The 16659-nt window shown below is 33.1% G+C and overlaps 1 protein-coding gene across 5 annotated transcripts in view; it reads right to left on the bottom strand.

Moving 5' to 3' along the window:
• Nucleotides 1–16659, bottom strand: part of LOC148620945 (uncharacterized) — a 182464-nt gene that overhangs the window by 34712 nt on the left and 131093 nt on the right. For all 5 annotated transcript variants that reach the window (XR_015921037.1, XM_088574867.1, XM_088574868.1 and 2 more), the window contains 5 exons: nt 13431–13597; nt 8490–8592; nt 7599–7747; nt 1872–2030; nt 348–386 (listed from right to left, as the gene is read on the bottom strand). Coding sequence is in view for 4 of the 5 variants with exons in the window: in XM_088574867.1 (XP_088430993.1) it covers nt 348–386; nt 1872–2030; nt 7599–7747; nt 8490–8592; nt 13431–13597 (617 nt within the window). In the remaining variant the exon portion in view is untranslated. The remainder of the gene's footprint in view (nt 1–347; nt 387–1871; nt 2031–7598; nt 7748–8489; nt 8593–13430; nt 13598–16659) is intronic.

The raw sequence follows: 16659 nt of genomic DNA, 5'->3' as shown, positions 1-16659 counted from the left end.
TGTAAACAAAACAATGACAATTTCAATGATGAATTATAGACAGATTGTTTTTAATGCTCATCACAAAGAATTTGTATAAGGCGATACAAGAACAATATGATTTTTTTTTTCATAAATAATATTGGTCAGCATTTTAAGTTTACTGAATAATTTTCTTATCTATATGCATTCTATGCAAGATTCTTTTGATCTTCACTTGCTGATGAAGTTGATGTCAGCAAATAAACATGTGTTTTTAATAGCCATCTAGGTTAGCATACTTAGAATACTTTAAAAAATAATGGTCATTAGAGTCTGACTCATTGTCCTTTCTTTGATTTTAATCATTAACTGAGCAATTAACTCACCTGCTGATGTTGTTGTTGTATACGGCATTGATGTGGTCACTGAAAGGAAATGAAAAAAACACCATTTAATATGTTTACTTCCATTTTAACCTCTCCAAGCTTGTGCAATGACAAAAGCAATACAATGTGTCAAGATATGATAGTTTAAGAAACAGTTTTATTACATGGAGATAACAATATTGCATACTTTAAAGCGGGTAATTTTTGTGGGTGCTTATTTTGTTGTAATAAGCAGTCTGTCTAAAAATGCCAAAATAAATTTAAAAAAAAATTTACCCAGGGCTATGCTTAGTACTTAGTGGTGCACCACTTAGCATCTGCTAAGATTGAAATGCCAAAATATGTGTATACTTCTTTAGCAACAAATTGGCAAAGTTACACCTTCCAAAATAACATACATATGAAGACTCGTTGTCATCAATCTAAATATTTTTCAAAACATTACTATTATCAAGATCTTATTTGTATCCCTAGTCTAGTATCATCCACTATAATGATGTGACCCCTATCTTCATTGGAAGCTTCAACACATAAGAACATCTTGTCTATTATTCTGGTTTTGTACTTGTATTAAAAAAATGATTCTTTGGAAAAAAAACACAATTACTAAAACAAAAATATTTTAAAAAAATGATAAACACTTAACAATTCAAGGGGCCACACAGCTGAAGCCACATCCATGAGAGCTAAACACTTACTTATTACTGGAGTCACACAGCTGAGACCACATTCATGAGAGCTGAACACTTACTACTGGGGCCATACAGCTGAAGCCACATACATGAGAGCTAAACACTTACTACTGGGGCCACACAGCTGAGGCCACATCCATAAGAGCTAAACACTTATTACTGAAGCCCACAGCTGAAGCCACATCCATGAGAGCTAAACACTTACTTATTACTGGAGTCACACAGCTGAGGCCACATCCATGAGAGCTGAACACTTACTACTGAGGCCATACAGCTGAGGCCACATCCATGAGAGCTAAACACTTACTTATTACTGGAGCCACACAGCTGAGGCCACATCCATGAGAGCTGAACACTTACTACTGAGGCCATACAGCTGAGGCCACATCCATGAGAGCTAAACACTTACTTATTACTGGAGCCACACAGCTGAGGCCACATCCATGAGAGCTAAATACTTATTTATTACTGGGGTCACACAACTGAGGCCACATCCATGAGAGCTGAACACTTATTTATTACTGGGGTCACACAGCTGAGGCCACATCCATGAGAGCTAAATACCAACTTATTACTGCAGCCACACAGCTGAAGCCACATCCATGAGAGCTAAACATTTACTTATTACTGGGGTCACACAGCTGAGGCCACATCATGAGAGCTAAACATTTACTTAGTACTGGAGCCACACAGCTGAGGCCACATCCATGAGAGCTAAATACTTAATTATTATTGGAGCCACACAGCTGAGGCCACATCCATGAGAGCTAAATACTTACTTACTACTAATACCACACAGCTGAAACCACATCCATGAGAGCTAAATACTTACTTATTACTGGAGCCACACAGCTGAGGCCACATCCATGAGGACAACATTTCTCATCCTTTGGACAAGACCAATCATCAGAACACAGTCTCACACAAGAACTACTATTTCTGTTGGAATCACTGCTTTTAAATACTACTGGACACATACCAACTTTACCACCTAAAAATAAAAAAAACTTTTGATCTAAAAACATCTTAGCTGTTTTAATTATCTTTCATTTACAGTATACCCTCAAACTTTTTTATTAGAATCAGTGGCAGATCTAAAGAACAAGTACAGGAATTTTTTTTTCTACTGGACAGAGCTTACATGCAGCAGTATACTTTATGGACAGATCTTACAGTGTACTTTAAAGCTACATCTAAATGTTTGAGTATAGTTCTATCTAAAAATTATGCAGAGGAGGATGAATTCCATTTATTTGATTCTTAATCCCTCAGCAACCTATATAGATGTATTTCTTATATAGACGCTTTGAATAATTCATACTAATTATGTTTCTGTGGGAATGCTGAATGAAATGAGCTTTTAAGTGGTTATAGTGTAAAATAGTTTACAAATTTTGGCAGAGAAATTTAAGCTTCTTTTTTATAGTAGACCTCAACTAAAATAAATCAGTAAATATATGCAAAACCCAACTTTCACCTATATTTTCATTTCTAAAAACACAGTCCATTAGATATCCTGAAGGGTTTCCAGTCAATTTTTTATCATTATGAATCACATGATTCTGTAGGTAAAACAGCAGTTTCAGTTTTTTCTTGGTATGCCTTTCATAATGCATTTTCTATACAAAAAGAAAGAAAACCATAGAAGTTAAAATATTTCTATTACACTACTTAGATTTTTTTGGGGTTTATTTTGACTGCTAGCTGTAACTGAGGGCAAGCAATACACTCCTACTAACAGTAAAATTAGCCAGGTCAGCCAAGTCACTTGTTAATAAAAAACTTTGCTGAGCACAGCATGATACAACCGAGGTGGTCGAATCTTGAACAGTTGGGGCAAGTGTGGACACAATATTAGTTTTTGACACACTTAAGCATAAGGACTTACAATTTATTATGGACATATCAAATGGTTTGGTTAATAAATTGCACAAAATGTTTAATTAAATTAAAAATGTTCAAAATCAAACCAAAAATAAGCAACAGGCTCCTAAAGAGCTTGAATAGCTCACATGGCAAACCATGCCCTATTAACTAATTAGTAAAGGTATCATGCTTTGTTACCAAGTTTGACAAAAAATTGCTGAAAAAAAAAGCATGCATGGATGAATGCTTTAAATTCAACTGAGTACCCAAGGTACTGTAAAATGCTGGAAATGCCTTCAAGGTGTTTTACAACCTCTGGAAAAAAATTGGGCAGGGGTCTTCCTATGCCCTGTTATTCCACCCGGTCTGAGAGGGCATTAGCTCAGTATGAACTTGCAGAAAAAGAACATAAAATTAAAATTTGTTTAAACCTGATGGTTTTGGAAATATGTGAGAAAAACTGCTGTCTGACCCTTATGTTCTATATTTAGTAAAGGTGGCGATGTTTTTTGACGGATCAAAAATCAAAATGGTCATTTGTGCAGAATATCCCAAAAACCAAGCATGCTATGTTTCATCAAAATTCATTCAGTAATTCCGAGGAGAAGATGTTAGAAAAATTGTTAATGGTGACAACAGAAGACGGACAACATGTGATGGCAACAGCTCACACGGCTTACGGTCAGAAGAACTTGAAAGTTGATTATTCAGGTATAAACATTATAAAATATAGCTGAAATCTGATTGAAAACCGCAGGCAGAGATTTTTATGAGGGATCCAATAAAAAAACAGAATTTTCAAAATCAAACCAAAAATAAACAAGAGGCTCCTAGTAGCCTGAATCGCTCACCTCATTAAATTTTACCTGTCAAGGGCAATAAATTTAACAAGGAGCAGTCCAACAATTTTGACTCAAGAGGATTTTGATAGTACTTATCATAAGGATCATTTCAGCAACTGGAAGTTTCTACTATCTATCATAGTTTTTAAGATATTGGCTGAAAACTAAAAAAAAACATCATTTATCACCTTTCAAGGGCAATAACTCTTATAAGGAGTGGTCTGACAACTTTGATCCCTGAATACTTCTGTAAGCCTTATAATGAGGATCATTTCAGCAATTGAAAAAATTTGGATAAACCAAAGGGTTATGGCAATATATGCAAAAAAATATTGTCTGACCCTATGTTCTATTTTTAGTAACGACTGCCATGTTTTTTTGACAAATCAAAAATCCCCTCATCAGTTCTATGTAAGATACCACAAGGCACATTCGTACCAAGTTTGGTTCCAGCTGGTCAAGTAGTATCAGAGAAGAACAGTTTTCAAAGAAATAACATTGAAAAAGGGCAATAACTCCAACATCCAGCATAATGATTTTTGAAGCCTTATTTTCCAAGCTTCGCAACGGTATGCAACTTTAAGATGTCATTTGTCCTGGGAATTCACAGTGAGACTTTGAATTCCCAGGACAAATGACATCTTAAAGTTGCATACCGTTGCGAAGCTTGGAAAATAAGGCTTCCAAAATCATTATGCTAATGGTACGATGATAGTAGAAATTCTTCACAAAATTTACTTGAATAAATAATACTGAAAATCCACATTTTTACCTGTTCTGCTAACTGACAGCATGGAGGCAAATTACTCACACATGTAAACAATATTCATACACTTTTGTAGTTAATTACATATATGATTTTAAAGTACACATTCTCAGCTTCATTTTGACTATTTTAATCATAATACACACAAATAATGCACTTACAATGCATATGTCTAGGTTCAGTGTGTTTTTGGTACTACATAGTGGGGTGGCCATTTGACCTGGAAGTGGTTAGTGAGACCTTAAAAACATTTGATGAGTTTTTATGTTTTTCTTTTTTTACATTTTATGAAAGCTTGTGGTATTGTGAGTCTAATAAGACCAAAACTATCAAAATCAGACATAGGACTACAAAGAAATGGTCATTTTTATATCATGCCCCTCAGTGATATTTTCCCTAAATTACTAAAAAATTACAATTTTAACTAACTTGTCACACCAAATTGATACCTATGATAATTCAAGAAGTTGTAATAGCAAATATCATTTATCATTATGAAAAAAGAACAGATTTCAACAATTTATATCATACCTATTTTATTACTGTGTGATTCTAAGTCTGTGCTGTGTGACTATTTGAGTACTTTGAATATCCGAAGCAGTGACGTTGTGTATTTCATGGATGACGTCAAGTTATGAGTCACTGTTACTGATAAAAATCTTGTTGCTATGTTGTTTTTTAAAATACCTTGCACAATGCACCTCTTAAAGTATAGCCAGATTACCAATATCACTATACTGATTTTATGGGAAAATGGAAATAATGACCAGGAAAGGCAATTTTCCTCAAATTATGCATTTCTCTGAAATATGCCATAATTTAATTCATGGTCTCACTAACCACTTCTAAAGTTTCCATTACTTTACATGTTAAAAAAGTAATTTTCAAAGTCTCACTGTGAATTCCCAGGAAAATGACATCTTAAAGTTGCATACCGTTGCGAAGCTTGAAAAATAAGGCTTCCAAAATCATTATGCTAATGGTACGATGATAGTAGAAATTCTTCACAAAATTTACTTGAATAAATAATACTGAAAATCCACATTTTTATCTGTTCTGCTAACTGACAGCATGGAGGCAAATTACTCACACATGTAAACAATATTCATACACTTTTGTAGTTAATTACATATATAATTTTAAAGTACACATTCTCAGCTTCATTTTGACTACTTTTAATCATAATACACACAAATAATGCACTTACAATGCATATGTCTAGGTTCAGTGTGTTTTTGGTACTACATAGTGGGGTGGCCATTTGACCTGGAAGTGGTTAGTGAGACCTTAAAAACATTTGATGAGTTTTTATGTTTTTCTTTTTTTACATTTTATGAAAGCTTGTGGTATTGTGAGTCTAATAAGACCAAAACTATCAAAATCAGACATAGGACTACAAAGAAATGGTCATTTTTATATCATGCCCCTCAGTGATATTTTCCCTAAATTACTAAAAAATTACAATTTTAACTAACTTGTCACACCAAATTGATACCTATGATAATTCAAGAAGTTGTAATAGCAAATATCATTTATCATTATGAAAAAAGAACAGATTTCAACAATTTATATCATACCTATTTTATTACTGTGTGATTCTAAGTCTGTGCTGTGTGACTATTTGAGTACTTTGAATATCCGAAGCAGTGACGTTGTGTATTTCATGGATGACGTCAAGTTATGAGTCACTGTTACTGATAAAAATCTTGTTGCTATGTTGTTTTTTAAAATACCTTGCACAATGCACCTCTTAAAGTATAGCCAGATTACCAATATCACTATACTGATTTTATGGGAAAATGGAAATAATGACCAGGAAAGGCAATTTTCCTCAAATTATGCATTTCTCTGAAATATGCCATAATTTAATTCATGGTCTCACTAACCACTTCTAAAGTTTCCATTACTTTACATGTTAAAAAAGTAATTTTCAAAGTCTCACTGTGAATTCCCAGGAAAATGACATCTTAAAGTTGCATACCGTTGCGAAGCTTGGAAAATAAGGCTTCCAAAATCATTATGCTAATGGTACGATGATAGTAGAAATTCTTCACAAAATTTACTTGAATAAATAATACTGAAAATCCACATTTTTATCTGTTCTGCTAACTGACAGCATGGAGGCAAATTACTCACACATGTAAACAATATTCATACACTTTTGTAGTTAATTACATATATGATTTTAAAGTACACATTCTCAGCTTCATTTTGACTACTTTCAATCATAATACACACAAATAATGCACTTACAATGCATATGTCTAGGTTCAGTGTGTTTTTGGTACTACATAGGGGGGTGGCCATTTGACCTGGAAGTGGTTAGTGAAACCTTATCAGATTAACATGAAAATTACACCACAGGTAGATCTCATCATGGTAAACACTTTTACCCATGTCAGAATTTGGCTAAACCTAATGACTTTGGAGATATATTCAAAAAAACTACTGTCTGACCCATATGTTCTATTTTTAGTAATGGCAGCCATGTTTTTCAACAGATCAAAAATCCCCACATCAGTTCTATGCAGGATACCCCAAGGAACATTCATAACAAGTTTGGTTCCAGTTGGTCAAGTGGTGTCAGAGGAGAGGAATTTTGAAAAATTTATGACGACAGACGACAACAATGATAGACACCAAGTGATGGCAATAGCTCACATGGCCTTTGGACAGGTGAGCTAAAAAGTTGAATTTTTTGACTGCTATAACTTAAAAACAGTTCAAAACACATAAAATCTGTTTGATACATTTATTTTCCTGAATTAAAAAAGGAACACAATAAAAAAGAATTGGAAAAAAGAAATTGTGCATGGGTTTTAATAAAACACCTATTTTAACCCTGTTTTAACCCTTTTTCTAAAACAGTAGGTGCTACCAATTCCATATAATATAGGAACCTTCTTTTAGTGATAAGTAAAATCATATCAAAATTTCAGAATTAAAGATACCATACAGAAACAATATGTCACCAGACACAGATGACAACGCCAACTGTGCCATATCATTATACACCCGCAAAGTTTTTGTGGTTGTATAAACAATATGATTTTTATAAAACGAGATGCTTAAGGATTGTACTCACAACTTGAGAGATCATCAGCATGAGACCACAGTCTCTCCATCAAAGCACTTTCCTTTATAAGGCTAGAATACAGTAGATGTTTGTCACATCTGATGCCGTGCATAGCAAGTGACCTTACCACACAAGGAACAAATTGGTTCTGGAAGGAACTATAAAGAAATGCAATGGAACATACATATATATATATATATATACCTTCTGGTTAAAGGTTTTAAAACATTTTATTTTCTGTAATTGTTCATACAAATTAAACCAATCCATATATCATTAAACTGAACTAAACTCATTTCCAAATCCATACCATACCATTCATATGGAATCTATGATTCAGTTTTTAAGATGAGGGTAAGAAAGTTTGTTGTGATACCATCAAAAACTAGGACATAAAACTACAGATTGAATGGCAGTACTATTGTAAACAAACCTCATTTTTACATTTTGTCACGTCAATTTAGCACTTTTTTCACTTTCAGTCGAGCTATAAAAATGTTAAATTGGCTAGGTATCATACAATAATATAAATACACTCAGTGTACCGGTACTGCATTGTAACCCTCATCATTGTGTCACTTTATGTTAAATTATAGGGCTATTAAGTCTCGTTTTTTATTTAACTTTGATACTGAATGTATTCAAAACTTTAGATCTGTATTTTTTTACTTCTTCCAGATACATCAACATGATGCAGAATTATCAGAATTACCACACTTCTTTTTGTGTATAAATGGTTCAGTGTCATATTTTCATCATTATATTTATGCATAAGAAATTTTCCTTATCACTCCATAAACAATTTCAAATCCTTCTGAATGGGAGTTAGGGACCTATTCTTGTAATTCACATGGTCAAGTGACAAGACTTACAAGTCCTATTAGTTTGATATCTACTTACTTGCAGTCCCAAACAGTCATCAAACAGGAAATATTGCTCATGATAAGTCCAGGTCCATCATAGCAAATATCCTGCCCAAAGTCAGCCTTCTTACTGGAGTTAGCTGTAAAGAAAAAATCCCTATTAACTTCTCATTTTTGTTAGTTAAAGTAAAGGGTATATATAAGACAGACTGGAGTGACAGACATCCTATATAATATGTAGGGGTTCTGAAACATAAATTGCTTGAATCCTTCTATTGAAATGATGAAAGTTATTTAAGGGAGGGATTGTTTGAACATTGAACACAGGCACAGAGTGGTTGTGTGTTCTATGAAGTTCCATATATGATGAGAGATGTTTCCAAATATATAGTTGAATGGATTCCCAATTGGATTAAGACTGTATGAAGTCGTGGCAAAATTGTTAAATTTACTGACAGTACAAGCATTGACTGTAATGGTGAACAATTGTCAAAATCACAAAGATGGACGAAATGGAAGTAAAGTGTTGAATACTACATGAAAGCTATTAGTGTAACAGACAGAGGACAGAAACAAGCTTTGCTTTTACATCTAGTTGATCAAGATGCTCAGGATATTTTCAAAATGTTTACAGACACAAAAGACACATATGACAAAGCTATCACAAAATTTGATGAATATTTTCTACCAAGGAAGAATGATGCATTGGAGAGATATTTATTCCAAAAATGCAAACAAAATCCAGGTGAATCAATTGACTCTTATGTGACTATTCTCAAAAGTTTGATCAAGACATGTAATTTGACAGCCAATACACAGAATGATGCAAGTAGAGACCAAGTTATTGTCCAACGCTATTCATCAAAATTATTCAAAAGATTTTTGCAAGAAAGAGATTTTACATTAGAGAAGTTACAAGATATTGCCAGAGCTAGTGAAGCAGTAGAACAGACAGCACAATTAGAAGATGCCAATGTTAACCTGAGAAAGCTAAACCAAGATATATTATTATCCGAGAGAAGAGAGACAAAGATTTCCAATGAGATGATAAACCTAAAAATAACTTTGAATGTTACAGATGTGTTACATGAACACATTGCAAAGCAATGTATGTCACTGCAATGGATAAGAAATGTCACAATAATTGAAAGATAGGACATTTTGCAAAGAAATGTAGAAGTCAGATGAAACTATCAGCAATGGCCCATCAAGAGACAGATTCAAAATTTAATACATGGAGTACAGTTCCAATTTGATGAGTACACATTATCATTGGATCGTATACCTGGGAAAGAAATTAAATTGAAAATATGAGAAATTACCATTCCATTTCTTATCGCTTCTGGTGCAACTTGTAAAATCATTAATATTGAAAATTAGAATAAATTAGATCCGAAAAATGTATGTGAAATCACCACTGATAAGAAATTTGCATATGGTTCACAAAAGCTTTTACAAATTAAAAAGAAAGTTAATGTTGAAATGTGTTAAATAAAATAAGTGTGAAAGCTGATTACATGCCACTTCCTCAAACCACAATTGATTATTGTTATTTGGTAGAGATGTCAAGATGGTCAATATGAAAGGTGAAATTTTGTCAAAATACCCTGATTTATTCTCTGGATTAGGAAAATTAAAAGATTATAAATTGAAAATGCATGTTAATAAAAGTGTGAAGCCAGTTGTGGAATCTGCAATTAGGTTACCTTAAAATTTAAGAGAACCTATGGAAAAGAAATGAAGTGATGTAATTGAACATGTAGGTCTGACAAAGTTGGTATTGCCTTTAGTCATTGTTCATTATAGTTAGGATATAAGAATCTGTATTGATATGAGAAGAGCGAATGAAAGTGTAATTTATAATAGTTCGAAATTACTACAGTTGATGAAATATTACAAGAGTTGAATGGTACTACTGTGTTTTTGATTTGAAGTTCGGTTTTCATCAAGTTGAATAAGAGCCTGAATACGGAAATATTACTAATTTTGCTACACATGTTGGATTATTCTGATACAAGAAATTGATGTTTGGACTATTGTGTGTGCCATCAATGCATCAGCACTGCATTAGAATGGCATTAGATGGATGTGATGGTCAGTGAAATGTATCAGATGATATAATTGTGTATGCTAATGCAGAAAATCTTGACTGAAAGAATGAAGTTCTGAAATTTCTTCTAGAGTATTGAAGTACTCCGCATAGTTCTACAGGGAAAAGTCCAGCCATAATGTTATTCAATAGGGAAATTTGTACCAAGTTACACAAAAATCATCTGTGACAATAGTGTAAATGATACCGCAAAGAAACAAAAAGCCAGTGAAATGAAAGAAAAAGGCAAAACAATTGTACAAAGACACACCAATGAAATACAGATGTTTGAGATCTTGCTCTTCATGAAACGGTCAAACTCTCAACAGACTTAGAAAATAAACCATATCAAGTCTTGAAACAAAAGAATCTAAACTGACAATTGAAAATCGAGATGGGATAATTTCGCTGTGACAAGCTGTTCATTTGTTAAATGTTTTAATGGATTAACCAACACCAGAGTAACAACTGCAAAGATGATGATGATGAAATTTCTGATGATTGGGAAGAAACATATGATGAATTAAAGAACCTTAGTGAGCATGCTCATATACTCCATGCTTCTCAATGTTGGATACTCAAGTAAATTTGTTCATAAGAGAAATACATGTAAAAGGACCCCGATAAAAAAAGGAATAAGAGTGTTTTTTAGGCTTTAGATCTTTATCTTCTCACTAAATTCTGTCTCAGAATGATGATTTCTTTGAGTTTTAGTTAATCCAAAGTAAATATCATCGTAGCAGAACAAAACTTACACTTGACCTGTAACTTATCATGGTGAATTTATATACCAAAAATCATGTCATAATCATCTGTAAGCGTTTAGAAAAAAAAGTCTGAAAAACTGTTATTTCTGTGAATTTAGCTAAGTTCAAGGCCGAAAATTTCGATAAAAATCATCAGAGCAGAACCAACTACAAACTTGTTCTGTAACTTATCATGGTAAATATATATACTTAAAATCATGTCAATATCTGCAAACATTTAGAAAAAAAAGTGTGAAAAACTGTTATTTGTGTGAATTTTACTAATTTCAAGGCCTGTAATTTCAGTAAAAATCATCAGAGCTGAACGAAACGTATAATTGACCTGAAACTTATCATGGTGAACTTATATACCAAAAATCATATGAATATCTGCAAGCGTTTAGAAAAAAAAGTGTGAAAATCTGTTATTTCTATGAATTTTGTTAAATTCAAGGCCCATAATTTCAATAAAAATCATCAGAGCAGAATGAAAATTGAACTTGACCTGTAACTTATCATGTTAAACTTATATATCAAAAATCATGTCAACATCTGCAAGTGTTTAGAAAAAAGGTCCAGAAATGTTTTTTTTCTGTGAATTTTTGCTAATTTCAATACCCATAATTTCAGTAAAAATCATCAGAGCTGAATGAAACATACACTTGACCTGTAACTTATCATGGTGAACTTATACACCAAAAATAATGTCAATATTTGCAAGCCTTTAGAAAAAATTCCAGAAAACTGTTATTTCTATAAATTTTGCTAAGTTCAAGGCCTGAAAATTCAGTATAAATCATCAAAGCTGAAGGAAATGTATAATTGACCTGTATCTTATCATGGTGAAATAATACATCAAAAATCAATATCTGCAAGCATTTAAAAAAAAGTCTGGAAAACTGAAGATGGACTAACAGACTGACTGCATGACTGACGGATGGGTCAAAAACATTATACCCTTCAAAGTTGTGTGGGGTACAAAAAGAAAACACCAATGACTATGAACCAAGGCCGAAACGTACAGTCACATCGCCAGAAAATTTCAGACTTTGTAATGTCTTAAGTTCAGTAACAACGAACAGTGTTTCATTCATTTTCATTGACTGACTGTAAAGTTTCATTCATATATTCGTAGATTAATTAGTCATTTTCTATCAGTGAGCAGTGCAAGGTTAAAGGTTAAATTTGTTTGAATATTTCTATTTTTATTGTCCAGACTATGAATTATTTATTCTAATTAATAATCCAAGGAAAAGAGGAATGTAGTGTATACTAAAAGTTCAATAGTTCAATTGTAAAGTTAACTGTTAAATTTATTACTCTCTGCAGAACCGTTGCAGATGGTAATGACCCAAATGGTAATGGTAATGAAGGCTATCTGCCTTAAGTCAGTCTGTGATGTTTCCATCACTGTAATGAAGGCTATCTGCCTTAAGTCAGTCTGTGATGTTTCTATCACTGTAATGAAGGTTATCTGCCTTAAGTCAGTCTGTGATAGTAATGAAGACTATCTGCCTTAAGTCAGTCTGTGATGGTAATGAAGGTTATCTGCCTTAAGTCAGTCTGTGATGTTTCCGTAGCAGTGCTCCAAGCATGAATCCTACAATTCCCAATGATGTTAGAACTTTTTGGTTGTTCCCTCCACAGGACTTGAACTTCTACTACTGTGACATCTATAGTAACACCGCCTGCACAAAGTCCAGCACCCTAGACCACTCTCAGAAGGTACAACAAAAAATTTGCTTTGCAAATTTGACAGTTCAAACATCATTGAGAGTTTTTCAGACCATTACTGCCTTATATTATCTTCCTTGTATCAATTATGATCTAATGAAGCAGTGTAATGAATAGAGTTTTCACATTCTCAACACACACATATGTATATATAAATAGGGCAATACCTGCTACATGCACTGCAGCCATAAATGCTATATTAATATTGCTCACATAACTAACTTGTTATAATCAAATGACTATCACATTATTCTTATATGTAAACACTGGCTTACAAACATGATTAATATGTATATACTGAAAAAATATTTTATCATATCACACTAAATTCATATGATAGTCACAAGAGTGACACATTTGATTGTGTAAGTTGTGAACTGTGTATAACTTTATAATTTCATTCACAGACCTATACATCCAAATACAACATCCTTCTCCTTTAGATTTTGTCCCATGGCTATTGTCATTACATTATTCAGAGCATTAGTTGCCCAGATAGCTTCCTCTTCCATCTCAGTCTTACTGCAGTTGTTTTGGTAGGCTCTATACATACACTCAAACATCTCCTCATATATTCTGAAAACCATGGTGATTTTAAAATCAAATTATATCTTTAATTGTTGGTAGAACATATTGTTTGAAGAAGCAATTAAGTAGTACTCCAGCTAAGAATCATGCAAATTGTGATTCATGGCTAAAAAGCCTACATATTTTTATTTTTGATATATATTTTTTTTAATTGCCATTGTAAACAGAAATTAACATTCAGTTTTTCATATAACCCCTGTACTTAGGAGATAAAAATTATATAGAATGCACTGTAGATTTCAAAATTAAGGAAGATAATTCTGTAAATGACACTCAAACACAATAGAATCTATTGGATTTTCAATGTTGATTCTTTCCTAAGATCAGGCAGATTTGAATGAATAATTACACATTTCATAGTATAGACCAATAACACAACTTAATTACAAAAATAACAAGAGGCTCCCAGGAGCCTGAGTCGCTCACCTGGTTTAATTTTGCCTTTCAAGGGCAATAAATTTAACAAGTTGTCCAACAATTTTGACTCAAGAAGACTTTGCTAGGACTTACAGTACCTGAACCGAAGCATGCAACAAAAATTGCCAATGGTCATTGATCACCTATCAGTTTCTGGTCAGTCATTGATCTGCAAACCGATCCATTTAACTGGTGACCACATAGTGGTCAATGTACTTTACTGTTTTTGTTATTTGCTTTATTAATTTTACAGATATTTACATAATGTAATAGATATAAACATTAATTTATACTTTTATTTTACATTTCTTACATTTAAAACATATCTTATGTCATCTAACATAACAAAACTGAGATCAAATCGGTCACCGGTCATCATTCATTGATCCGACAGCGATCAATCAGTCAATGGTCATCAACCCATGAAATCGTTGCACGGATCGGTTCAAGGACTGTATCATACGGATCATTTTGGAAATTGAAAGTTTCTTTCTATCTATCATAGTTTTCAAAATAATGGCTGGAAACTGTAAAAAAAACAAAACATTATTTTTGCCCTTTAAAGTGCAAAAACTCTTACAAGGAGTTGTCTGACAACTTTTATCCTTGAAGACTTTTGTAGGCCTTATAATAGGGATCATTTCAGTAATAAAAAGAATTTGGCTAGACCTAACCATTTTGGAGATATATGTACTATTTTCAGTAGCCACAGCCATGTTGTTTTCGACACATCAAAAATCCCCACATCAGTTCTATGCAGGATACCCCGAGGAACATTCATACCAAGTTTGGTTCCAATTGATCAAGTAGTGTCAGAGGAGAAGATTTTTGAAAGAAATGACATCCAAAATATCAAAAATCATTGAAAAAGGACAATAACTCCAACATGGTTTATTAGATTAAAACAAAATTTGCCTGCAGATAGATCTTATCATGTTGAACACTTTTACCCCTAACAGAATTAGTTAAACCTAATGATTTTGGAGATATATGCAAGAAACTACTGTCTGCCCTTATGTTCTATTTTCAGTGACGGCGGCCATGTTTTACATTAGATAAAAAATCCCCACATCAGTTCTATGCAGGATACCCCTAGGAACATTCTTACCAAGTTTGGTTTCAATTAGAGAAGATTTTTGAAAGAAAAAAGATTAAAAATATCAAAAATCATTGAAAAAGGGCAATAACTCAAACATGGCTTAACGGATAAAAACAAAAATTTAACTGCAGATAGACCTCATCATGCTAAACACTTTTGCCTAGTCAGAAATTAGCTAAACTTAACGTTTTTTTTTAGATACATGGGAAAAACTACTGTCTGCCCCTATGTTATATTTTTAGTAACAGTGGCCATGTTTTTCGATGAATTAAAAATCCCCACATCAGCTCTATGAACGATACCCTAAGGAACAAGATTGGGTCAAACTGATCATGTAGTGTCAGAGGAGGAGTTTGGAAAAATTGTAAATGACGATGACGACTGACACTTCAGCCAGGTGAGCTAAAAAGGTTTAAAACATTCGGCTCTTGAAGAGCCTGAATTGCTCACCTGACAAACCATACTCTATTAATTATGTAAGTAAAGGTATCATGCTTTGTTACCATGTTTGACAAAAAACTGCTGAAAAAGAGCATACATTGAAGAATGCTGTAAGTTCAAAAGAGTACCATAGGAACAGTAAAATGTTGGAAATGCCTTCAAAGTGTTTTTAGAACCTCTGGAAAAAAATTGGGCAAAGGTCCCCCAATGCCCTGTTATTCCACCCGGTCTGAGGGGGCATTAGCCCAATATAGATCTACTGAAAAAGAACATAAAATGAAATTAAACATATGTCTATCCAAAATTTTCAACATCACCATTCATATCAGGAGGCCATGTTTACTATATAAACCAATTATCCTTGAAATCAAAGCAAGTATAAAAACTACCTGAAAAATGGCTGCCAAAAACAATCTTTGGTCATCAACATTCAACTTAAAGCACCTAGTTTATTACGTGCTGGAATCTGAGCAACTGGTGAAAATGGTTGTAAATAGGCAGCATTTTTTGAAAATGGCCACATAAAAAATACATTTAATACTGCCTTTAAACTCAGAATATCATGTTTATCTTATAGGTAGCTTTCATTTTCCTTATTCTTCTATAGTAGAGGGAAAATTAGCAAATAAAAAGCATTTTGACCCCTAAGTTCTATATTTAGTAACAACTGACAAGTTTTTTTTTTATTTTTGACTGATGAAAAATTTTAAATGATCAGTTTGTGGAGGAAACCTTAAAAAAAATTACGCCAACTTTTATCAAATTTTGTTGCAATTGGTTTCAGAGAGTTGTACACATTATAACAACAAAAAAATCTGTTTCAGGGGCCATAAATCCTACAACAGGATAATCTAAGGAACAATCATATTAAGTTTCATCTAAATCCATTCAGTAGTTTCAGAGGAGATGTTTGAAGGATTGTTAAGGACGATGACGATGACAATGATGACAGACGCCAAGTGATGGCAATAGCTCACATGGCTTATGGCCAGGTGAGCTAATAAAAACAAACTTTATTTGATGGTGATTTACAAATTACAAATATTCTTTCTTTCATACATAGCTTTACCAAGTAAATCATTATTTCATAAAT

Source organism: Perna viridis, chromosome 3, assembly GCF_037379345.1.
Source record: "Perna viridis isolate PV_CMFRI_1.1 ecotype Kerala chromosome 3, ASM3737934v1, whole genome shotgun sequence".
Classification (NCBI taxonomy): Eukaryota; Metazoa; Mollusca; class Bivalvia; order Mytilida; family Mytilidae; genus Perna; species Perna viridis.
Note: the sequence above shows the minus strand (reverse complement) of the source record. Positions and strands in the feature narration are given on the sequence as shown.